General features: G+C 37.9%; 2 protein-coding genes across 6 annotated transcripts; one reads left to right on the top strand and one right to left on the bottom strand.

The window, feature by feature from the left end:
- The first annotated feature begins 2,290 nt into the window (after nt 1-2,290).
- On the top strand, nt 2,291-9,879 carry nucb2a (nucleobindin 2a). The gene is made up of 13 exons (XM_048184126.1): nt 2,291-2,470; nt 2,945-3,085; nt 3,265-3,372; nt 3,454-3,586; nt 3,984-4,087; nt 4,792-4,977; nt 5,062-5,152; nt 5,248-5,306; nt 6,425-6,517; nt 6,634-6,723; nt 8,184-8,354; nt 8,443-8,503; nt 9,158-9,879. Exons 2-13 carry the CDS (start codon nt 2,945-2,947, stop codon nt 9,400-9,402), a joined length of 1,482 nt encoding a protein of 493 aa, XP_048040083.1. The 5' UTR covers nt 2,291-2,470; the 3' UTR covers nt 9,403-9,879.
- Nucleotides 9,880-10,557: 678 nt separating this feature from the next.
- caprin1a (cell cycle associated protein 1a) lies at nt 10,558-25,406 on the bottom strand. 5 transcript variants are annotated; one of them, XM_048184121.1, is made up of 19 exons: nt 25,246-25,405; nt 24,445-24,576; nt 22,906-22,968; nt 22,721-22,807; nt 22,283-22,521; nt 22,127-22,209; nt 20,392-20,550; nt 20,254-20,303; nt 20,079-20,162; nt 19,795-19,974; nt 19,627-19,717; nt 15,697-15,749; nt 15,531-15,620; nt 15,320-15,448; nt 13,697-13,850; nt 13,335-13,538; nt 13,132-13,235; nt 12,989-13,049; nt 10,558-11,208 (listed from the first exon to the last, which is right to left on the bottom strand). In XM_048184121.1, exons 2-19 carry the CDS (start codon nt 24,574-24,576, stop codon nt 11,144-11,146), a joined length of 2,028 nt encoding a protein of 675 aa, XP_048040078.1. In that variant the 5' UTR covers nt 25,246-25,405; the 3' UTR covers nt 10,558-11,143. The 5 variants fall into 5 exon arrangements, with proteins under 5 accessions (XP_048040078.1, XP_048040079.1, XP_048040080.1 ...); XM_048184122.1 differs by having other exon boundaries at nt 13,335-13,535; XM_048184123.1 differs by having other exon boundaries at nt 13,335-13,514.

The raw sequence follows: 25,406 nt of genomic DNA, 5'->3' as shown, positions 1-25,406 counted from the left end.
ACGTTCCCTCTGTACATGACTGTGGGGACGAGCACTTCTGTGGCGCTTGGAATTTTTATAATTAATTAAAAAACAAATATTGCCACATTGATGGCTCAACAAGGTTTCATTGTTCAAATAACATATTGTTTCATATTAAAATATAAAAAAATTGTAATCCTAAAGTGTTTTTTAAGTGTAATATTTCTGTAAAGTCTAGGGACAGAAAAGTGGACGTTTCTGTAGAATGACCCATATATATTTTTTTTTTTTTTTTTTTTTTTTTTTTAAATATCTACTTCATTTTGTTTGCTGTCATCTATGTTTGAACTGAAAATCCATCCGTTTATTATTTTCCATAAATCCAGATCCTTCTATTTTGCATAAAAATTAATTTCAGTGTTCATATAATTTTCAAAAAACTTTCAAAAATTGTACTTGTAATAATGTGAATCATGAGCCAGTGGATGATCTTTCCTCTCTCTAATTTGAAATAATAATTTTGGGTCCAATCTACATTTAGCAAAGTTCTTTCCGTAATCAAATTTTGTCCTAACATTATGTCACGTATTTTTTTATTGTTTTATTTATTTTTGAATTTTTTAGCATTTAGTGTATTGCTGTCATCCTATGTTATATGTTATATGTAATATAAAATATAAAAAATAAATTGAATATATTTTTTTCTCACTCCTTTCATATTCACCATCTGGTGGCGCTCCAAGAAAAGAACTGCTGTAAGAATGGCTGTAAGTCTCTAGAGCGGATCAACAGAGTTCTAAAATGGGCGGAGCTTATAACTCTTCTCTCTCTCTCTCTCTCTCTCTCTCTGTGTGTGTGTGTGTGTGTGTGTGTGTGTGTGTGTGTGTGTGTGTGTGTGTGTGTGTGTGTGTGTGATTTAAACTCAGAAGTTACAAACAAAGAATACACACTAATAAGAAGCGAAACTCAATAGAACGTTCCATTGCAACACCGGCGCCCAGCAGCAGCCCTGCGTTTCCGCCATTTTGTGGTGAAAGCCACTCGTCGGTCCACTAGTTTCTATGGCAATATCAGCTGCTTTGTTAAAAATTAAAACGTACATTAAAGCTGAAATCCAACGTGAATGATGACAACACACAAAATACTATCACTAGTGATCATCAAATCCTTTTAAAAGTTTATTTTACACACTTTGTTTTTAAGTCTTTTTAACTTTTTTCCCCACAACTCTCTAGAAACCCAGTCAGTTTGGGTTAAAGTTCTGTAAAAGGCTTATAAACACTGAATAAATACCAACATGAAATTAAATTAAGGACATGCATCAGAAAAATTGGGAATGTTGGACAATAAATACATGAATATAACAGCTTGATTTTGCAGTGTTGTCTAAAGTCCATTAAAGCAAAAGTGTGAAAAAGTGTGAATTATGTGATAACGGACACAGCAATGCATCATTTATTATAAGATCATTATGTTTGTAGCTTGATCCATTAAAACGTAGCAGTAGGCTACAATATAGCCTGTTTCAATTCAGACTAATGGAGTGATACTATTATTACCCCACTAGGTCTGAAATATATTGTTCGCTGCAAATATGATGATCTTAAATTTATTAATTATTAATTTACTAACAAATGTGTAAAGTTGCATAAAATGTAAATACTCAAAGTAGGCTAACTACATTACCTCAGATGGTTGAATTCACAACTGGTAAAATAAAACATATATAAGACAATACAACATTTACTGTAGGTGCCATAAAATTTACTGATGATTTCATTTGAAAAATGTTCTTTGCGCTTCTGATTTGGCAGTGAAAATTCTATGGTTCAGTTAGTATTTTCACCCCATAATGGCGTCCGCGCTACCGGAGCGCCACCTAGTAGCTGTTGGCCAAAAAGAATCAGAGTGTCGCCTCTTGGGTTCTAAACTCTTTGGTAGTAATGCTACATGTTGTCCTTATTTAGGTTTAAATTATCATCCATTATTATTATTATCTAAAGACATGATAACACACGTTTACGGTGTTCTGTTACATTTTTCAGTGCTTGTCACACACGTTTGTGATGAATGTATAAGGAATTTTTATACATATTTTAAATGTTCTGAAACTGACGTGTAGCAAACAGTATAATTAAAAATATAAGCTTTAAATAACAAGTATAAGCATAGTAGGCCTAAATGTTTAAAAAAATAAAAGCTCATAAGATTTGAAGTTGAGAATTCGCCTTTTTGAGCCGCCATGCGCCCCCTACAGGAAGTCTATATTTGTGTCATAAGACACGACATCACTAAAACCCCAATATGTAATTCAAGCACTGCGCTTGATCTACGTGGACGAGCTCTCTGTCTCCTCCTGCTGCTGTACTCGGTTAGCTCGCTAGCTGTTCTGAATCCGCCTCTTTAAGTCATCATCGGCAGTCCAAGATAGCGGACAGTCAGGAAGCCAGCGGTAATGAAAGGAAGCAGAAAGCAGCCGAGATAGCTCGATAGAAACCGATCTGACACCGTAAGTGCCATTATTTAAGTGTGAATCTCTCCGGGTACCTTAACCCAAATACAGCATCAACAATTCAACTTTTCACTTATAAAATGGACAGGGAGTCTTGCTATAACGTCTGGCATAGACTTTACTGTCAATGGAAAGCTAATGAAATTAGCCTGTGTGTGTATCGAGATCAGCAACCGTTTCAAACCACATCTCTGTATTGCTTCAATAGCAAAACGTATATTTGGAGTGTCACTTCAATATAGCTAACTGCCTGTTAATGTTTATCCTTAGTAACGGATTTATTGGAGTGCTGATCTGCCAATCAGTGGCTGTGTTACAACCCTATTTTTTTTTTTTTTTTTTTTGTTTTTAAATAAAAATTTCGATTCGAATATGTAGATTTCCAAAAATGCTAACCGGGCTTTACAATCAGTATCTAAAATGATAGAGCTTCCATCCCTGTCTAATCCATATGTTTGCTGATTTTTCCAGATGTCCTGTTTAAAGGGGCTCCTCACCAGCTGCCTTGTATTGGCGAGTGTGATGTCCTGGGCCAAGGCAGTGCCAATAAGTATAGATAAAACTAAGGTGAAGGTCCCAGAAGAAACAGTCAAAGAGCCTCCCCAGAGTGTGGTAAGATATATTTGATCAGCCAATTACATAACAAGCTTTGGCAGCAAGTTATAAGTAGTCTCAGAGTGTCAGGTTGCAGAAATATGCATGGTTATTTTTGTGTCACAACCTTAAAAACACGCTTCATGTACACACTTTTATGTATATGTATTCATAACGTATTTATAACATATTTGTAGGACACCGGACTACACTATGACCGCTATCTCAGGGAAGTTATCGATTTCCTTGAAAAAGATCAACATTTTAGAGAAAAGCTCCACAACACAGACATGGAAGATATAAAGGTAAGAAACAGCGTGGCTTTATTTGTGTTGTACAATACAAAGGTCACACAGAGCTAATCTGTTCATTCCTGCTGATTTCAGCAAGGGAAGTTGGCTAAGGAGCTTGACTTTGTCAGCCACCATGTGAGAACCAAGCTGGATGAACTCAAAAGGCAAGAGGTCAGCCGCCTGAGAACCCTGATCAAAGCCAAGCAGGACATTGAAGGAGGGAATGGTAACGATGGCAGAAAAAATTATTATAGTTGAATAAATGCTTAATTGCATATTAAAGCTGGCATGAAATGGAAGTTGCAATCATCTTTTTTCCCTATTGTGACGTATGTCCGAGTAAAACGGCAAGAAAAAAATGTAGAGCAGGACTTGATCTCATGTGAGTGACAGGTTGTCCCGCCCTCATCATCATTAGAGAAGAGATGATGGTGTGTGTGGTGCATGGATACAGCAATATTCCATAAAAAAAATGAATTGTTAGTTTTGATTTCATGGTGACTTTAATGAATGAACAGACCATGAACACAAAATAAGACTCGTACTATAGTATTTTTTTTTTTTAGAGCTTTTAAGCAAATTGGTCTTGATTTCTGAACACTGTTCTCTCTCATGTTTATCAGATATTGCAGTAGATCACCAGGCGTTACTCAAGCAGTTTGAATATCTGAACCACATGAACCCGCACACATTTGAGGTTGAGGATCTGGACAGACTCATCAAATCGGTATGTCATTACTTAGTAGTTAACCAGCTTTCATAATCATACTTCATTTGATTCTGCCACCTTGAATGCTCATATGCTCCTTTCTTTTGATGCTTGTAATCCTTTTTAGGTCAATAATATATTTTGCATTCAAAATACAATTCATGTTCATGTTACTCTTCTCTTACCCCTTAACCCATCCTTAACCCAACCATACCCCCAAACCTGTCCCTAACCATACCCCTGACCCACCTCAATAGCAGCAAAAGTGTTTTACAATACAACATGATCACAATTGTACATTGTACTTATTTTTTGATGTAGGTACATAGTAAAGCCACCTAACAAAGATTTTTATAAAACATTTCATAGAGACACAAAGAACAATTTCTATTCTAGAGCTAAAATAAATTGAAAAATATATAGTCACTAAAGAAATTTCAATGACTTTCCAGGCCTTAATATTTTTATGATTGTGGGAACTGACCTTAAAAATAAACAGAATGTGCTAGTAAATACAGTCTCAAGGATTTCTGGAATCTTCCATACACACTTTAAAAGAACATCAAGTAATAATGTTTTAAATCCAAGGTCAGCATGCAGTTCCGTTCTCATTTGTTCACTGAGCAACAGCAATAAAAAACCTTTTATATTTATACAATAACTGAAGACCAGAACATACCAAGCAATTATCTTTCAGTCACAGTTATGATCTTGCAATATAGGCTACAAAAGATCTGGAGAACTACGACAAGGAGCGGCATGAAGAATTTAAAAGGTACGAGATGATGAAAGAGCATGAGAGACGAGAACACCTGAAGACACTTGATGAGGAGGACAGGAAGAAAGAGGAGGAGCACTATGAGGAGATGAAGAAGAAACATGCTGATCACCCCAAAGTCAACCACCCTGTAAGTCTGCAGGCATGAACTTACCTTGACGTTTGTGATTTTATTGAGGATATACTCATGTTTCTCAAATGTTTTGGTCCATAGGGTAGCAAGGATCAGCTAAAAGAAGTGTGGGAGGAGGCTGATGGCCTTGACCCTGAAGATTTTGACCCAAAAACATTCTTTAATTTACATGGTAAAATATTTTTGATAGCTCAGCCAAGTCCTGGAAATGAAAATGCTGAAATGACATACTTAATACTATTACATTTTGCCAATCTTGTATTGCAGACACTAACGGAGATGGCTTCTTTGATGAACAAGAGCTGGAAGCCCTATTCACGAAAGAGGTATTCACAATTGCATTCGTTTCTACAGATATAATATATACACTTGCCAGCCAGATAGATAATAGACCTAGATAGATCTTGCTAGTCCCGGATTGGACCCTCTTTTGCCCTCAGAACTGCCTTAATTCTTTGTGGCATAGATTCAAGAAGGTGCTCGAAACATTCCTCAGAGATTTTGGTCCATATTGGCATGATAACATCATGCAGATTTGTCAGCTGCACATCCATGATGCAAATCTCCCGTTCCACCACATCCCAAATGTGCTCCATTGGATTGAGATCAGGTGACTGTGGAGGCAATTTGAGTATATTGAACTCATTGTAATGTTCAAGAAACCAGTTTGAGATGATTTGAGCTTTGTGACATGCCGCATTATCCTGCTGGAAGTAGCCATCAGAAGATGTATACACTTTGGTCATAAAGGGATGGACATGATCAGCAGACTGTGGCATTTAAACATTGCTTAATTGGTACTAAGGGGCCCAAAGTGTGCCAAGAAAACATCCCCCACACCATTACACCATCACCACCAACCTGAACCATTGATGCAGGCAGGACGGATCCAGGCTTTCATGGTGTTTATGCCAAATTCTAACCCTACCATCTGAATTTGGCAGTAGAAATTGAGACTCATCGGACCAGTTAATGTTTTACCAATCTTCTATTGTCCAGTTTTGGTGAGCCTGTGCTAATTGTAGACTCAGTTTCCTGTTCTTAGCTGACAGGAGTGGCACCCAGTGTGGTCTTCTGCTGCTGTAGCCCATCTGCGTCAAGGTTTGAGGTGTTGTGTTCAGAGATGCTCTTCTGCAGACCTTGGTTGGTTGTAACGAGTAGATATTTGAGTTACTGTTGCCTTTCTGTCAGCTCAAACCATTCTGCTCTGACCTCTAGTATCAACATGGCATTTTTGCCCACAGAACCGCCACTCACTAGATATTTTCTCTTTTTCAGACCATTCTCTGTAAACCTTAGAGATGGTTGTATGTGAAAATCCCAGTAGATCAGCAGTTTTTGAAGTACTTAGACCAGCCTGTCTGGCACCAAACAACCACAACAATATTGTAGTTATAACATGCTCTGCTATTATATAGTTGCAATTATTTTTATTTTTTTTCAGCTGGAGAAGATCTATGATCCAACTAATGAAGAAGACGACATGGTTGAAATGGAGGAGGAGAGGCTACGAATGAGAGAACACGTTATGAATGAGGTTAAATGATGATTATAAATAATGGACCAATTCTCTTTGCATGACCTGGCAACTTCAGGAAAATTGACAATTTTTTTATTTTATTTTTTTAATCTGTAATCCTCTGGCCTTTACAGGTTGATACCAATAAAGACAGACTGGTGTCCTTAGACGAGTTCCTGGTTGCCACAAAGAAAAAAGAGTTTCTTGAACCAGACAGCTGGGAAGTGAGTATGGTGACACACTATAGATACATAATTAGACCAACATTGATCAATATCCTCTAATTCATGCATTCAGTAAACAGTTTTTCATGTAGGATGATTGTGCTAAGTTTGTCACCGTATCAAAGTACAGTCCTGGTCAGAATTATTTGCACCCTTGGTAAATATGAACAAAGAAGCCTTTGAAAATAAATCTGTATTGTTAATCCTTTTGATCTTTCATTCAAACATTTCACAAAAATCTAACCTTTAGTGGAAACAATTGAAAATGGGGGGGGGGAAATCTCATTATGAAATAAATTATTTTCTCTAATACACATTAGCCACAATTAATAGCACCCTTTTATTCCATACTTTTCTCTATAATTCCTGATGAGTTTGAAGAACACCTGACAAGAGATTAGAGACAATTCCTCCATACAGAATCTCTCCAGATCAAATTCCTATGTCTATGTTTGTGCACTCCACTCATTTTCTCCAGGGTTCAGATCAGTTGACTGGGATACTCATGGCAGAAACATCATTCAGGTGCTCAGTGACACATTTTTGTGTTGGTTGTTTGTTTGGGATCATTGTCCTGATGGAAGATCTAACCACGGCCCATTATAAGATTTCTAGTAGAGGCTGTCAAGTTGAGTTTTTTTGTGTTGGTATTTGATAGAATCCATGATATCATGTATCTGAACAAGATGTCCAGGACCTCCAGCAGGAAAATAGGCCCACAATTTCAATGATCCAGCAGTATATTTAACCATGGGCATTGGGTACTTTTGAATCGCTGTTTGCACCAAACCTATCTTGTGGATTTGCTGCCAAAAATCCAGTCCTGTTTAAAGTTCCATTCGTGTCTGACAACTGAATATGCTGGAGTATGTTTTTGGATGAGATCAAAGGATTTTTCTTGAAAACCTCCCAAACAACTTGTGGTGATGTAGGTGCTGTTTAATTTTTTTGAGGCTTTCTGTCCCCAAGACTATTTTCTGCAATTCTCCAGCTGTGATCTTTGGTGAGTATTTGGCCAATGAAACTGTCCTCCTCATTTCCTGTTGATTGGAACTTCTTAAATATTGCCCTGATGGTGGAAATGGGAATGTTCAATACTTTAGCTATTTTCTTACAGCCACTTTCTGTTTTGTGAAGCACAACAATCTTTGGCTGTGTCTTTGGTTTTGCTCATTGTGATGGATGATAAAGGGAATTTGGCCTCCTTGTTTCACAGGAGTATAAATATGAGAACATTTTTGTGTTCCTAGTCACCCGGGTGTGCCACAAATTGTAAATATGAAGGGGAGACTTGAGATATTTTACTCTATATTTTACTTATAATAATTTCTAAGGGTACCAATAATTGTGGCCAATGTGTATTAGAGAAAAACATTTATTTATTTCATAATGTGTCACAATGGCATGTAACCTTCACGTTTTCCAAGTAATAATTTTCTTGGGTCATCGGATGACCTCAGACTCTAGAACAGAACCAGGCATATACTGAAGAAGAGATGAGAGAGTTTGAAGAGCATTTGGTCAGGCAGGAGGAAGACTTAAACCAGAAAGCAGCTGACCTTCAGAAGCAGAGGGAGGATCTAGAGCGACAGCAGGAACAGCTCAATGCTCAGAAAATAGAACTGCAGCAGGTAACTGAACTGTTTTGTCTTGTACCTGCTCATTGAATAAAAAACAAGTCATTATAACAAGTGAATGAAAACCTATTCTTTGCATCAGGCTGTGGAGCATATGGAACGGTTGAAAACACAGAAGGTACCGTCTCAACCTGAGATGCATTGTAAGTAATACATTCATTTGTAAATTACATATATAACCAGATACATGTAAAGGTTACACTGGGTAACTATTGTTACATTATGTCCTGAATCTGACTATATCACCTGACATGTTTTTCTAGTTTTACATTATTCTGGAGAAGGTTAAAGAAACATTATAGGGGTAATTCAATGCAGTGGGTCAACAGGGTTTTCAATTTCGTGACAACATAAAGCACAAAAAAATAAATTGCCACACCATCATTCCCAAATACACTTGAATTTTAAACATTTAAATGTACATCTGATACATTTGAAAGCAAAACTCTTGGCAAATATACTTGAATTTTAAACATTTAAATTTAACGCCTTATTTAATGCCTCACACTAGCACTTTTGGTACACACCCGGGCTCATTTGATGTCAGAGTTCGGTTCGTTTGGATGATGTGAACACTGTTATCCGCAAACCGTACCCAAGTCTGCTTAAAAAGGGTGGTCTGGGGTACAGTTCATGTGAATCCCTGTATGGTTAACTGCTTATATGAATTCTTATTTAAAAAGCAACATTCTTGGCAAATATACTTGAATTTTAAACATTTTAAATTCAAATGCAACATTATTTTAAAAGTAACATTCTTGGCAATGATACAACACTTTCTAAATCTCTCATAACAGTGGAGGGAAATGCTGTTCCTGAGTCATTAGGACATGACCAACCTCCTGTGCTCCCTGAGCACCAGCCTCTGTCCCCAGGACACCAAGATATCCCTCCAGAACAACAACAACAACATGATGTACCCCAGAATCAACAGGATCTAGGACAGGAACACCAAAATATAGCCCAAGAAAACCAGCCACCAGGACACAACAGTCCACCCCAAGATTCTCAAAAGGTGCCTCTCGAACACAACGTGCCATAGACGTCATATGGTTTTGTGGAGAAACCGACCTAGCACCAGGCTCACAGAGACTTCAACAAACAGTACCTCTTGTCCAGTACTAGTCAATGATTACCTGCGTTCATGTGTGCTACGGTTTTAATTAGTAGGGAAGTGGCTGGTTTCATAAGCATAATACATTTAATGCAGACTTTGCTGTTTGGTATAAGTGTGTTTGATTTCTTTTTGTTATTAAATCTTTTTCATTCGTTGTGGATATTTTATTTTCCAACGCAGTGGATTGGATGTCTGTGTATACGCTTTTGTTTTGCACATTTATTTTTATGGAATTTGAATGACCATGATGAGCTACTTAAAACCTAGTTGTGTGGTATCAGAGTATTGTTGAATTGTACTGGAAGTTTTTAATTGATTAAGGCTACTCTGAATTTTAACTGTTGCTTACAGTGGGAACTGTGAGAGTTAAGTCAGACAATAAAAATCCATTTGGAAAAAAAAGTTTTTTTAATGAACAACAAAGAAATGTAGTTTATGTAAGGGAATAGTGCAGGTTCAGAACAAATTAAGCTTAATCAAAAGCAAAAAATTAAGGTTACAGTGAGGCACTTTTAATGATAGCAAATGGGGATGATTTAAAGGCCGATTTAAAAATGTGAAGCTATTATTGTTATAAATGTGCTTGCATCAATTCTTCTGTTAAATCTTGCATATTATTTGGACTGAAAATGTTTAATTTTTACTTTTTTTGGGGGGGGGGGGGGGGGGTGGGTTTATGTTTTCATGGCAACAAAGCAAAGTTGTAAAATTGGATATAACTTTACAAAGAGAAGGGTTAGCAAGCACATCTTCTGTCAATAATATTGAAATTATTTTTGGTGCTAATTACTATTTTTTATTTTTATGCTAATCAACATGATGCCACAAATTTGTATTGAACCCAGAACTATGAAGCGAGATCTAGGTATTCCACAGACCTCAAGTTTCCAGTTGGGCTGTACTTAACCCGTCAAAAAACATTTGTGATCATTATCAACCAAGCACTAATAACATTGCTGTGTTTAAGATATTAAATGCACACGTGTATTATTTTGGCTATATGGTGGTATATTATGGCTTCAAAGATTGTTTCTGCTCTTACGTCACACCGAATGCATGCGTAATAACTTTTAAAGTGGCTTGTCCTTCAAAAATCATTTATTTGTTAGCATTAAGTCTAATCAACAGTAATAGGAAGAAATACAATGAAGCAGTCATTCAGCCACATACAGTACAATGCATTTCCTGTAAACATTTGGCTGAGCCAAAAAAAGAGAAAATAACATGATACATTACAGTACGTACAAGTAAATTCTTCACATTCACTTAACAGTTCGTTTGGCCAAAAACTAAGTGCCTTTGGTATACGGTGTTCTTCACATTCAAAATCTAGTGGCTGTTCCCAGCTACCAAGTCATTATTCCACCAAGATTAATTAAAATCCAGACACCCATAATCAAAGGCACGTGTTCTGTCTCAAATGTGTAAAGGCTGTGCAATAGCATATGATTGAGAGAAAGCTTTGAGCTCTGCGCAATTACAATGCTGGGAGTGCTATAGTCTCATTGATACTGTATTTTCCCAAAACCATTGGTTGTGTCCTTACTTGCTAAGATGCAGTCATCTAACTACATGGTCTGGAGTGGCACGGCTCGAGTTTGAGAGTCCAAATGGGTGGAGGAGATAAAAGGGTGGAACAGGGCTGATAATGGCTAAAGGACTGGGTTTAGCTGGTCTGTTGGGCAGCCATGGGACCCATTCCTCTGCTGGGCCGATATGATCCCCCACGTCCTGAAACCCAAATACATCAGAAAATCAATGCTGAGTTAAATGGTCTAGTCGCATTCAAAGATTTCAGTGCCAGTTACAACGAGCACTTTCCGTGCTTTTAAGATGGTATATGCTCATTATATACATTTATACTACAAGTGTTAAAATACAAACCATAGATCTTGCAAACTAAAAAGAAAAAAAAAAAGAAATCATCCAAACAGCTCCAGAAATCATCATAGCCTTCAAATACTCTCACATGACAAGTCTGACTGTAGTACAACAGTCTTGCTGTTCTTAACTTGACTTGGGAAAAAAATGAAATGACATTATAAAGATAAAAGGCTCTGCAAATTTAATAAACTTAAACCATCTTAAGTAGCAGTTAGAGAAATGTCAGTAGCAGCATATTTATGCTCAGCAGGATTCTCTGAAATAGTTGCATGACATTGAGTATTCAGTTTATTTCTTTGTAAAAAAAAAAAAAATGGTTAACTCCTAAAATTATGTACAATCCACCAAATTGCTGCTAATGTTCAGGTCACGCAAGACCATTTAAAGGTACATTTCACTAAATAAACATTTTGCATCATTTACTCACCCTTATGCTATTCCAAACCCTTATCTTTTCTTGCTTTGACAGGGTATATGCCAAAAATAAAAGGGTATTATGCCAGATGTTCTTTCTGCTCTTTTCCATAAAATGAAAGTGAATTGTGATCAGTGACAGTCAGGATCCCAAGTATTTTTTTTGTCATGGTCACCATTCACTTTCATTGTATAGAAAACAGCAGTCAATATTGCGCTAAACATGTTCATGTTCCAAGGAATAAAGAAATTCATACAGGTTTGGTATGACAAACTTTTGTGAACAATTTTTTTTTTTTTTTTTTAACTTGAAGCAGGAGAAGCAGCGCATCAGCTATAGATTGATTTGGAGCAATGCCATATATCACTTCACCAATTGGAGGCATTTTGTTAGATCAATGCTTCACCCAATTAAAACAAACTCTTAATCTTGTTGAAAAGCAGGATATAATAAATGACGCAAGAGGCAGGAAAGCAAACAGCAGAGTTGCAGAAAACGGACCGCTAAGCGGACCAATCACCTGCCTTCCCTTAGAAGACTAAAGGAAACAAAGTCAACCTCCAACACTTTAGCAGACAAAGGGTCACAGGACAGGTGAGAGGATTTCTCAGCATGGAGAGCAAAAAGAAAGCAGCGGCAGACAAGCAGGTAATGCAACACATCTTTATTGAAACATTCTCTCAAGGAGTGACATGAGCATACAAAGGGCAGGACAGCAAAAAAAAAAAAAAAAAAAAAAAAAAAAAAAAAAAAAAATTCTTCAAATGAAATGGGGTGAAAACAATGCCTTCAGTACCCGAAACAGGCAAGAACCAAGTGTGGGAAAGGGAACAGGCCAACAAAATATCAAAACACTCCTATAGATTGGACCGACAGTGGCAGTTAACTTTTTGCATTTTATTTTATAAAAAAAATAAATTAATGAAAATCTTTCAAGTTTACAGGAATATCTATGTTTTAAACACAACCTGGCTGAAAAATCACAACACTGACAGTTTCAGCTCTCCACTGTGTCTCTGTAAAACACATTAGTTTATTAAAACTATCAAAGCGGGCTTACTTGAATCAATAAGCCAAAAAAAAATAACAAAACCACTGATAGGAGTAAAAATATGGGCTGAGGGAAAACATTCTCAATAACTGAATGTTCAAAGTGGCCAAAAAGAAACAAGTCTTCCCAAAGATTTTAGGATCGCATCGCTTGAGCATTACCTCGAGAGCAACCTCGAGGTCCCTGGGTAGCTCCTCGCTTGAAGCTTTGCTGATATCCATCCTGCAAAGAAACCACATGGAATTTCAAAACAATCAATTATATCAATATATATATTATATACATTTCTTTTTCTTGAAGTTACCCGTTGGTAGGTGTTGGAGTAATCTCGCGGAGTGCTGAACTGAGTTTGCCCATATCCGGTGTTAGGAGTGTTGGGGAACGGAGCGCGATACCCATCGTATCCAGCTAAATATATAAATATAAAAAAATAGGTTTGACTTTATGATTTCATACTGGAGTTCAAACTAGAATGTCTTGGCACAGATTAAAGCAGTCATGCCTCACCTCTAAATCCATTTGATGGTCCACGGTAGCCATTCAAAGCCCCTCTAGGATTTCTGGGTCCAGCTCGTGGCATTGCTCTGTTGCTGTAAAAGGACTGACCTGGCCGCCCAAACCCTGTGCCCTGCCCCGAGGGCTGCTGAGGTGCAGACTGGTGTCCCCCTGCAGACGGAATACCTTGGTCTTGAGAATGGAAAGGGCCAACTACTAATAAGAAACAATTATTACATAGGATATAATATTACCTATTATATAAGATAAGAAATTGTAAGTTATTTTACATCTGTACACATTACATTACACAAAAACCAATTCCTTATATAGTAGCTTACACTACTAAAACTGTAAAATGGCAAATCTCATACCTGACTGCAGGGCTTCTTGAGGCATTTCCTGCTGCTCGGCTGGAAGGTTGGCCTGTGTACTGTAGCCTTGACCGTAACTGCTCTGATATTGGCTAGAAATCTTCTGAGAGTCCATCTCACTGGTTGGAGGAACTGGAGCATTCATATTGAACACCTAATGGAAGAGAGGACATGTAAGCATATCCAATATTATATATTTATTCGGATGTTTTATGCCATGTTAATCAATTAGGCAGCAGAGTTGTCAAAAGTACCAACTTTGGTACTGAAATTTTAAAAATATGACGCTTTGAGTAGATTCATAAACACCTCTGATTGGCAACACTACAAGGCAGTTTTCATGGCTTGAGTAGAGTAAAAAAAGTAAAAAACAAAAAAGGTAAATAACTGATTATACATTTAAAGGTCCCGTTTTTCGTGGTTTTTTGAAGCTTTGATTGTGTTTATAGTGTGCAATATAACATGTGTTCATGTTTCGCGTGTAAAAAAACACAGTATTTTTCACATAATTTACTTATCTGTATACCGCTGTTTCCACTGTCATAAAAACGGGCTGATGACTTCCTTGTTCTATGAAGTCCCTCCTTCAGAAATACGTAACGAGTTCTGATTGTGCCAGCGGTTCCTGTGTTGTGATTCGACAGCTCTGAGCGCACCATGCCCGGAAAGGTCACGCCTCTTACCATAACGTGGAGATGCACGCGCTCAGTGTTATTGTAAACGTGTCTTTAATTTTACCCTATCAATTTGAGCCGGAATCAGACCCGGTGATTGGACTGCGGGATGAAAATAACAGCGTTTCGACGACATGGCGACAAACACACTCTACAAACGCAACTCTTGTGTATTCCTGTGGGCGGAGGTTAGTCAAAAAAACTGTTTTAGTGACGTCATTAAAGAAGGAAGTAGAGGGATGTAGTCCAAACTGGCTGTTCGATGTAGGCGACTTCTGTTAAATAAAATATCTCGCTTGGCATTGAACTTTGAGCTTTAAAATTTTACAGATTTTATTTATACTCTAACAACAACATTACACACTAACTAAAGTTTGAAACATGGGATCACGAAGAACGGGACCTTTAAAAGGAGATAAGGGATAGACAAACAGGATAAACCATTTATCTACACAAAAACAAAAACTATATAAAAATTTTAGGTGACACTTAACACATTCTTTTGAATAAAAATCATTGACCATTATATTCATGCAAGTATTGGCTCATCCACAAATGTTGGACAACAGGCTTGAACATGATGAACTCAAATGCTGAAGTTCATAGAAACTTATCTTTTTAAACAAAAGCCTGTCAGGGGCCATTCACACAGAATGCGTTAGTCCATTTAAAAATACAAGATGCACGGCAAAAAAAAAAAAAAAAAAAGTCTAAAATATGGGTTTTTATATATATTGAACATAAGTTGAACATTTAACGTGAGATGCGAGATGTGATCACAATGGTCAAGCATATCTGTATAACACTTGTTTACATAGAAAAACAATGGAAAAGCAGTGCAATGTGATGCAAAAATGTGTTCTGTGTGAACGGCTCCTTCCGCAGCATGAACATAAGCAGAATGGAGAGACAAACTCTGAGGGGGTGGGGTAGACAGGTTGAGGCCTACCGCTTGCATGGACTGGAATGGAGCTGCATTAACGTTGATGCCGCTGTGAAGTGGTTTGGAGACAGGTTGAAACACCTGGGGCTGAGAGGAAGGGGTGGGGGACTGCTCAGACGACAGGGGCATGGAGACCTAGGGTGTATATCCTACATCACTCACATATCTAAGCCATAGTGTACACGCCATCTGTGAAGACTGTGGTGTACGACGTTACCTGCAGGGGGTCAATGGAGTCTGTCTGCGGTCGAGGCTCAGAGTTATGAGGGGGCTGATAGAGAGGGGGCGTGGAGGAGACCATCGGGACCTGAAATCAAAACGGAAAAGGTTTCAGGAACGCCCGAAAACGTGTTTAAAAACGCGTTTTTGGTAATTGAACTCACTTGCGCGTGTTCAGGCTGCACAGAGAGAGCGTTGTGTTGGGGGAGTCTGGATTCTGTAGGAGCAGAAAACATTGAAAGAGTAGCATTTTAGGATATTAGTGGCATGAAATAGTCATACATGTGCAGAAAAAAAAAAAAAAAAAAAGAAAATATTTCACCCAAAAATAAAACTATTGTTATTGTTAGTTTTTTTTCTTTGTGCAAAGTTGTTAACTATTTAGGGCCCGAGCACTGATGGTGTGAGGACCCTATTGTAATTGCTCTGTCAATTATTTTTCTTCTCTGAAATGAATGTCATTTTTGAGGGCCTAAACATGCTCGAAGGCCTGGCAAAGTTCAATATTTCGCCATGAAACAGGAAATTGTTGCAACTACAATGTCGGATCTGCCCCAAACTTAACATGTTTTATTATAGTCCTGGCCTGAAGACATCTACATGGCAATATTCAGTTACAGTCATAGCGCCACCTGTGGGCAACAGGAAATGACGTTTTACACTGTGATTAACTCTTCCTAGACATTTAACTAGAACGACATCATATATGGTCAGTCAAAGCGCCACCTGTTGGCAGCAGGAAGTGTGGCACGTTGAAGCGACTTTGCCATAATTCTCCTTTATTACATGCGTGTCACCCACTGTTCACTGTTTTCCTATGGACAGCAGGTGGCGGAAAGCCCGGGTACGAGGGTCCTTTCATCGCTGCTTGCAGCTTTAATTAAGACTGTTTTTGGTAGGGGTGTAACAGTACGCATATTCGTACCCAACGGTTCACGAGGCAAATTCCAAATGGAAGTGATCATCCCTATGTGAGCAGGGCAAGCGCATGCCATATGTAGCCGTTTGGAATGTACTTGGCAAAGGAGCGGTGTAATTTCCTCATTATCTTCAGCTGGGATGATCCTGTGATGACGCAGCTCAGTGTCTGTCAGCAGATGTCACTGTTTTAATGTCATAATTCTTTTTTCTTTTTAGACAAACTGTTGCAAATAAAAACATACATTTTATATTTTAAAAAGTTTTTAAAATTTGCCATATAATACTGTATATAAAAACTAATATATATAAAACTTTTAAAAATATAAATTGCATATTGTTTATGCTGGTGCTGCATTGTCATGGGAACATCCCAGCTGAAGATAACGAGGAAATTACGCCGCTCCCTTTGCCAAGTGCATTCCAAACGGCTACATATGGCATGCGCTTGCCCTGCTCACATAGGGATGATCACTTCCATTTGGAACTTTCCCCGTGAACCATTCGGTACGAATACACGTACCGTTACACCTCTAGTTTTTGGAAATTGAAAAAAGCTGAAATAATACTAAAACAAGTTGAAGTACTAAAATTACTAACTGAAAAAAATTAAAGCCTATAAAATTATTAAAACTTAAAACTGAATATAAAAAAAAAAAGTTTTATTTATTATAAACAAATGTTATTTAACATTATATAATATTATAATTTATTGTTTAGTATTATAAACAATAAAAACAGTTATTAATAAATGCTAAGTTAAGTTAAGTTGTAGATGTCTCAGGCCAGGACTATTATCAAACATGTTAAGTTTGGAGCAGATTTACAACAACTTCCTGTTTCGTGGCATTAATCGCATACAGTATTGCATGATTTAATGTGTTTATAGTATGTTTGGCACTTCGTGGCATACTGAAATATGTTTCTGGGAGTGAATTACTGTGTAAAGCATGCCATTTCCTGTTGCCAGCAGGTGGAGCTATGACTAACTGAATATTGGCATATAGATGTCTTTAGGCCAGGACTCTTATCACACACGTGAAGTTTGGGGCAGATCGGACATTGTATGCCTGAGTTACGCTTCCTCTTTCATGGCAAAACATCAGACTTTGTCAGGCCGCCACGGACACGACCTTCAATAAAAACTCTAGATCTTCGCAATTTAACATCACTAAGGTCTAAAGATTAGACTGAATATGATGTGGTTCTGTTTAAATCTCTATGAGGAGTTAATCACAGTGTAAAACATGTCATTTCCTGTTACCAACAGGTGGCGCTATGACTGTCACTGAATATTGCCATGTAGATGTCTTCAGACAAAGACACTAAAAAAAAAACATGTGAAGTTAGGCCTGGGCGATACAGCTAAAAAAAAATTATCACAATATAATGTTTCATATTGATCGGTATCGATAATTATTGGCAATTAAGGCAAACAAATAACAAATCATTTTTAAAACAAAGCTAAATAAAATGTAAACAAATCTTTCTTATATTTTATATGAAGATTAAATAAGTGTTAAAGAAACTTAGAGCTGCACAATTAAGGATAAAGTGAGAATTTTTTTTTTTTTTTTTCTTCAAACTGAGATCACAATTCTGAATGTCAACTAAACTAAATAATGTAATTTACTAGAGGTTCTGACAAAATATTAATTGCTGCAGTCTTATTTAAAATGTTAAATATATTTGAATGAATTATTTAAAAAAAAATCTGTTTGGATGTATGATTCAATGACACACCCATAAATACTCTTGTTTCATTATTGGATGAATCGGTGTACTTGAAAGAATCTGTTGAATGAAGATTCAATGTCAAATACATTTTTTAACAGTCATTTATCGCCAAGATTACAAGAAACAAGATTAATGTGTCATTTTCATCGCGTTCAAGTTTCTTTCAAAAGCTGATTTGCTCTATTTTGATATATAACAGACATTAGTGTTTTATCTGAACTATAAACTTTTATCTCAGTACTTCTGTGATAATTTGAATATCTGTAACAGAAATAAAGACACTGTGTGGTTGAAAACACTGTTTGTGTAGCTGTTAATACCGACATGACAACTGCTCTCTCAAGATGAACTTTGAAGTAGATCAACTGTAAGGAAACCATGGAATTGCCACACTGACAAGCCGATATGCCCTTTTTTAGTCACAGTCTCCTCGTCACCGGCAGGTACAGCACTCATTTTTACGTGTTTGTGTGTTCTGATCTCACGTGGCGATTGCACAACCGAACTCCACAGCAGCTTGTTTGCATGTCACTCATAGCGAGTCTGTTTGTGATCCAGGGACAGAGTGAGCTTGAGAGTTGCTCATTCAACCGAACTTCATGTCTGTTTACAATTTTAATGCATTTAAGTGAAACTATATTGAGAGTTATATCGAACATTTTTTCTATCGTTATCGAATAAAACGTACCGTCGATACAACGGTATCAATATTTATCGCCCAGGCCTATGTTAAGTTTGGAGCAGATCGGATATTGTATGTCCGAGTTACAACAACTTCCTGTTTCATGGCGAAACATCGAATTTTGTCAGGCCGCCTCAGACACGCCCTTCAGTGAAAACTCTAGACTGACCATATATGATGTTGATCTGATTAAAGCTCTAGGAGGAGTTTAAGTACAAGGACTGGAAATGGCAAAAACTGCCAAAATTTTGCAGAGAAATTTCAAAATATCTCACTTCCTGTTGGGTTTTCAAATTTTGCACCCAGAGGCTTTTTTTGTAGGTACTGGACTGTTACATCTGTCTACCGAATTTCATACCTGTACGTCAAACGTAGCACGAAGGGCGCTTAATTGAAATTTTGTAGGTGGCGCTATAGAGCCATTTTGCCATATCTAATTCTAAAACCCATATCAGACGTAAATTTTCGCCACTTTTGATGCGTGTGCAAAGTTTCATGAGTTTAAGCATGTTTAGGCCCTCAAAAATGCGATTCATTTCGGAGAAGAATAATTGGTCGAGCAATTACAATAGGGTCCTCACACCATCAGTGCTAGGGCCCAAATGACATCAGATGATGTCAGTTAAGCCCAACCCAATCAAAAGTTGCCATATTTGATTTGAAAACAACTACAGCAAAAATCCCTTCCATGAGTTTAACGAGTTGAACAATTTGTTCTTTTAGAGCAACACTATTACTTTAAAGTTTGTGTACCAACCTGGTGGACAGACCATCTGAGCAGGTTTCATGGGCTGTGCCGACACAATTGCAGGATCTAAAGGCGGTCCCTCAAACTCCAGCATAGAGTCCTGTCCACATTACACATACGTTAGAAAAGGCCACTGCTACACTTGAAGTGTGATGAACGAAACATTCGGCAGTTTACCTGCATGAAGTTGAAGGTACCCTGCATTTGAGCCATGAGATCTTGGACTGCTTGCTTTCGGACCACGGGATCTGTTGCAGGAGGAGGGAGGACGGTGTTCAGTGTGTGTGGTTCTGAGCTGACCAGAGCTGGGCTCAGGGCTGCAGGTGGCTGTTGTGGTTGCTGAAGGGCACTAACAGCCTGAAAAGCAATGATCACGTGGTTTAAACGAGGAAACAAAGACCACTTGAACAAGAGTTGCTAATAATTCTGGTGCTTTCTTTGACAAATGAAGTGCATCGTACCTGAGAACTTGTGTTCCACTCTGCTCCTTGTTCTTTGTCACTGCTGCTGTAGGTAGTTTCTGGAACGAACTGTCTGTTTACAAACTATTAGAAGAAAAAAAGAAGTGCGGAGCTTTAAGAATGCTATGACTGCAGTAGTGTAGTCCGAGAAATGTTTGGTAATATCAATTCGCACCTCTGTTGATTCAACCTCAATAGTTTCTGTGTATTCTTGAGCAGTTCCCTCTGTGAAAAGATAAGAGCATCAACACGAGCCGCCAGCTGTGCGAGGAAGCATTTCTTTGCTCTGAAATGTGATGGCTTTTGTTTTTACCTGGCTCAGCGGGGCGGTCCTCACTCTCTGATGACTCCGCTGCTGCTGCTGCTGCTCCAGCCGCCGTCTCTTCTTCGCACACTCCATTCTGATGTGTTTGAGCACGATCAAAGTACCCACTTAGCAGCATCTTGTCCAAGGTTTCCTTAAGGGCTTTGTCTGTTAAAGACACACAAAATGCAAGGGGTAATGGTTTAGCATGGCCCAGTTAGTCTCTAATGATTTGGATGCAAAACGCATCTTTTTCAGCAAATACTGTTTCGGCAACACTATCAGCAAACAAATATAGCAATGTCTCATAAGCTGAGTTTGCAAAATCTGATACTATCATGATTCCCACCCTCTCTGTAGGAATATGCAGGCAGGCACTGTCGATCATTGAAACCTCCAGCAGAGAGGCTTTGTGCACACCACTGGCTGCCTGCCCAGCTGCTGACGTGGGTCACAAGTCAGCATGAAGCACTGCTGACCCTCATGGGCCCGAGACAGAGCAAAGCTTTCAAAAGCAAGTGCCACCATTCACAGGGAGGCCAAGCGAGGGATGGCCCCATTGGTATTCAGACTCACTGGAGAGCAAATATTAGTGATTATACAGTTGACATGGCTCAAGACCATTTTGACGATAACAAACGCAATTTTGAAACACAAATATATAAACAAAAATGACAACACCACAAGCAGTGAAAACAAAAATTACTCTTACGAATTGATTCTTTTTAAAAGATTTACGAAATACCCTAAAACACACTCTTGCGTTAGCAGAAGCAGCCATAGCTGTGTTTTATCATGAATAAAACAGCTATTGACCAATCAGAATCAAGGACAGGAACTAACCATTTTAAATATATTATATATACACACACACATTATTATTGAAGGTGCAGTAGGCGATCTGGGAAATGCTAAGGTTAGCCTGCTAGCATTGAAAGCATACGATTACACACCTCCTCCAAAACATGAACGCACACACAAACAGCTGCTCTCGGCAAAGCATACCAAGACACGGCGTTACAGTACCTCATGTTTCAAAGCACATAACATTACAATAATAATGAACATAAACAACTTAAGAGAGCTTGTACCTGACTGCTGCAGATTCATTTCGGTGTTGATACTGTTGACATGGACACGCATTATTCCGAGTCTGACTAAATAGCTCCGGTAGGAACTGTAAAATGTGGCTGCTATTTGTTTGTGGTGCTCCATGACTAACATCTGTCTACATAAGCTCTACATAGCATGAAATGCGCTGATGACGCATGATGTCTGCGCAAACAGGGTGAGCGAAGGTATGTAAAAACAGGCAGGTAGAACATTGTATTTTTTCATTCAGACCGATAATAATTGGATGAACATTTTATGGCCTTCACCTTCCACAGACGATATATATTTATAAAAAATACATTTAGATTGTTTAACATAGTGATTGCTATTAGGATATGAGGAGACTTTCAACCAGTACAACAAAATGTTTAATAAAATGTTTCCGTAGAAAAATCACCTATTGCACCTTGAGTACATCTAAAATTACATATATAGTATTTTTATCCCCCCTTATATAGGGTGTATCAACAACAAAAAAAAACATTACATTTGAGGTCCAATTATAAGGTTGAACTGACTGTAAAGGAAAAACTTTGTTTAGGTGACATTGAAACCATAATCACATATATAATTTTACCCACAACCCCCCATAATACTTCTATAGCAAACGCCGTCACAAAGAGTTACTTACATGTGGTTCCAGCCACAGCTTTATCCCTTCCTTCCAAAAGCTCCCACAAATGAACGGATGCTTCCTCAAACTGCTCAGCCAACCTGGAATCAAAAGTCATTTTGATAAAAATATCCCAACAAGCTGAATTTATTAACACTAATGAACTGTCCTCACCTTACGCTAGAGTCCCGCTCAGGCCCAATCAGCTTGTAGAACTCATCCAGGCCCCTGAGCTCTGACTCTGTGAGCAAGGGGGCATCCCCACTGGACTGAGTCAGGTCCTGCCTCACGCTCTCCTCCCCCAGCTGCTCCAGCAGGTACTGCACCTCCAGAACTGCCTTCAGTCTCTTGCGCTCTGCCTCCTCCCTCTTCAACTGCTCCCGTCGTGTCGCCTTTTTCACCGTTTTCTGGATCTGCAAAAGAATTTTTTTTAAATTAATTGGTCAAAACAAACTGAAAATCTACGCTGAGGTCAAGACAAGACTGATTTTGTTGTTCCCTGCAGCAGAAATATTGCATTGCATCAACGGTTTTAGGATAGATGGTGGGAGTGAGAGTGAATGTAGATGTTAAACTGACACTGAGCCAAACTTCAATCAAAAACATACTTACCTCCACATTTAAAGCCAGGAAGTTTTTCTGCAACTCACGGGCAAAGTCCAAGTTGTGAGCCACCTCCGGAGCTTTAGATAAAGCCTCCTACAAATATAAAACAAAGCAGAATGTGCAATTAATATATAAAACAATAACTGATATATTTGAGCACAGAAAACCAGCAGTGAATATAGGCCACATACCAGCTGATCACGGTTGAGGCATTCTCCTTTGTTCTTCCTTGTCTGGTAATCATCCAGCTTGCTCTTAACAGAGAGTTTGCTCATATTAAAAGTGAGAAGTGGAATGTACATGTGCACTTGCAGATTAGAATGCAAATTCCATACAGACAGTCAGATATGAATATCTTTTTTTTTTGCAAAGTTGCCATCATATTTTATACCATTGAGTTTTACACTATATTATTGGATGAGGTTCATAGTAAATTAAGACGCATCTACAATTTCAGAAACCCAATGCTGTCCTCAAGTCCAAAACAAATTCTTGTCAGTAATGCATTTAAAAGATATGGAACACATAAGATGCTACATCAGTATTAAGAAAAATGTAATAATGTAACAGAATTCAAGTAAAACAGGATATTCAATGAGGAGAAAAAATAAATAGACATGAAAGGGCTTGATTTTTTTTTTGGCAAAATGATTTGATTATGGCCATTCCATATTACAAATGAAGCCAATGTTGGCAGCTGGAATAACCTCATTGCATCCATTTTGGGGAGGCTTTTTGACAAATGCTGAAGGTCGAGCATTAAAGGGTTAGTTCACCAAAAAATGAAAATAATGTCATTTATTACTCACCCTCATGCTGTTCCACACCCGTAAGACCTTCGTTAATCTTCTGAACGCAAATTAAGATATTTTTGTTGAAATCCTATGGCTCTGTGAAGCCTGCATACCCAGCAATGACATTTCCTCTCTCAAGATCCATTAATGTACTAAAAACACATTTAAATCGGTTCATGTGAGTACAGTGGTTCAATATTAATATTATAAAGCAACTAGAATATTTTTGGTGTGCCAAAAAAACAAAATAGCGACTTATTTAGTGATGGCCGATTTCAAAACACTGCTTCATGAAGCTTTGGAGCATAATGAATCTTATGTGTCGAATCATGATTCGGATCGCGTGTCAAACTGCTGAAATCACATGACTTTGGCGCTCTGAACTGCTGATTCGACACAAAAGATTCATTATGCTCCAAAGCTTCATGAAGCAGTGTTTTGAAATCAGCCATCACTATACAAGTTGTTATTTTGTTTTTTTGGCACACCAAAAATATTCTCGTCGCTTTATAATATTAATATTGAACCACTGTACTCACATGAGCTGATTTAAATGTGTTTTTAGTACCTTTATGGATCTTGAGAGAGGGAGTGTCATTGCTGGCTATGCAGGCCCCACGGAGCCATCGGATTTCAACAAAAATATCTTAATTTGTGTTCCGAAGATGAACGAAGGTCTTACGGGAGTGGAACAGCATGAGGGTAAGTAATAAATGACATTATTTTCATTTTTGGTGAACTAACCCTTTAAATAAAAATAAATATTTGCTGTTGTTGCCAAAAAAAAAAATTGGATTTATGTTAACTGCATAAAGTATTATCAAAATTATTGATGAAATAATAAGTTTCTTTGGAATTACATGCACAATAAAACAAGGATTGTGTATTAAGTAAATAAATCTGGTCGAGCTTAATATCATCTTAAAATGAAGTTACCTTTTTCTTTTCCATGTTGCGAACCTTCTTGTCAATTACAACAAGAACTTGCTTGAGGGCGTCAGATGGTGCGGAGCCCAAATCCGGACTGGAGGAGTGAACAGCATTGTCGCCAGTGGTCACTGATGGCATCTGTAAAGATAAAGCCAATGATGATTTGTTGTAATTTTTCAGATGCCAAAAAATAATTACATTAAAAAAGCATATGCAAGAACAATCAATCATATTTCATCTATAGATATTAAATGATAAAATTACTCAGGTCAAAAAGAACAAGATATAGATTAAGCTTATTTAAAGCTCAAAATCTAAGCCTGCATTTTTGATCCAGAGTGCAAACAAAGGTGTATCCGCTATCCCAACTGAAGACACTGAAACCCCATTTGTCTGGGATGAATCCCCGATTTTCCCAATACATCAATTCTTATATAAACAAACTGCCACTCATCCACAATAAAGAAGAACGATATATTTGCAACGCTTATAGTATAATTCGCTTTTAAGTCTAGCAGAATCAAATCTTTCTTCTTGGCCGCGGATGGTCAGACAGTTGGCCAAAAGCATACCCCTTCAGCTCTAATAGCTACACGTATAACAAACAGAATAACTGAGCAATCAGTCGTCGAATAACACATAGATGTAAACATATGTACACAAAAGTGCTGTTAGAGGATCCAACTTTGATCGTAAGCTATTAGATTCTCTGACTTAGCGGATTGTGAGCGTTAGCAGCTAGCTTGAGCTGGTCATCGCTTTCGTGGATGCAGAACATTGACAATTCTCATAATCGTGGCGTCTTACCTTTACTTTCAACGTTTTGAAAGATATATGGGTATAATGCAGTTGGGTTTCAGTGTTTTAGATGTTATTTTCTGTAAGTATAACAGACGCTCCCCGGCAACTCCAGCAGCTCCGCGAGTTTCGTCTTAACAATGCAGAAGCGCTGAAGGACCCTTATAGGT

The sequence above is a fragment of the Megalobrama amblycephala genome, linkage group LG3 (genome assembly GCF_018812025.1).
Source record: "Megalobrama amblycephala isolate DHTTF-2021 linkage group LG3, ASM1881202v1, whole genome shotgun sequence".
Lineage (NCBI taxonomy): Eukaryota > Metazoa > Chordata > Actinopteri > Cypriniformes > Xenocyprididae > Megalobrama > Megalobrama amblycephala.
The sequence above is the reverse complement of the archived record's forward strand: the minus strand, read 5'-3'. Positions and strand labels throughout refer to the sequence as shown.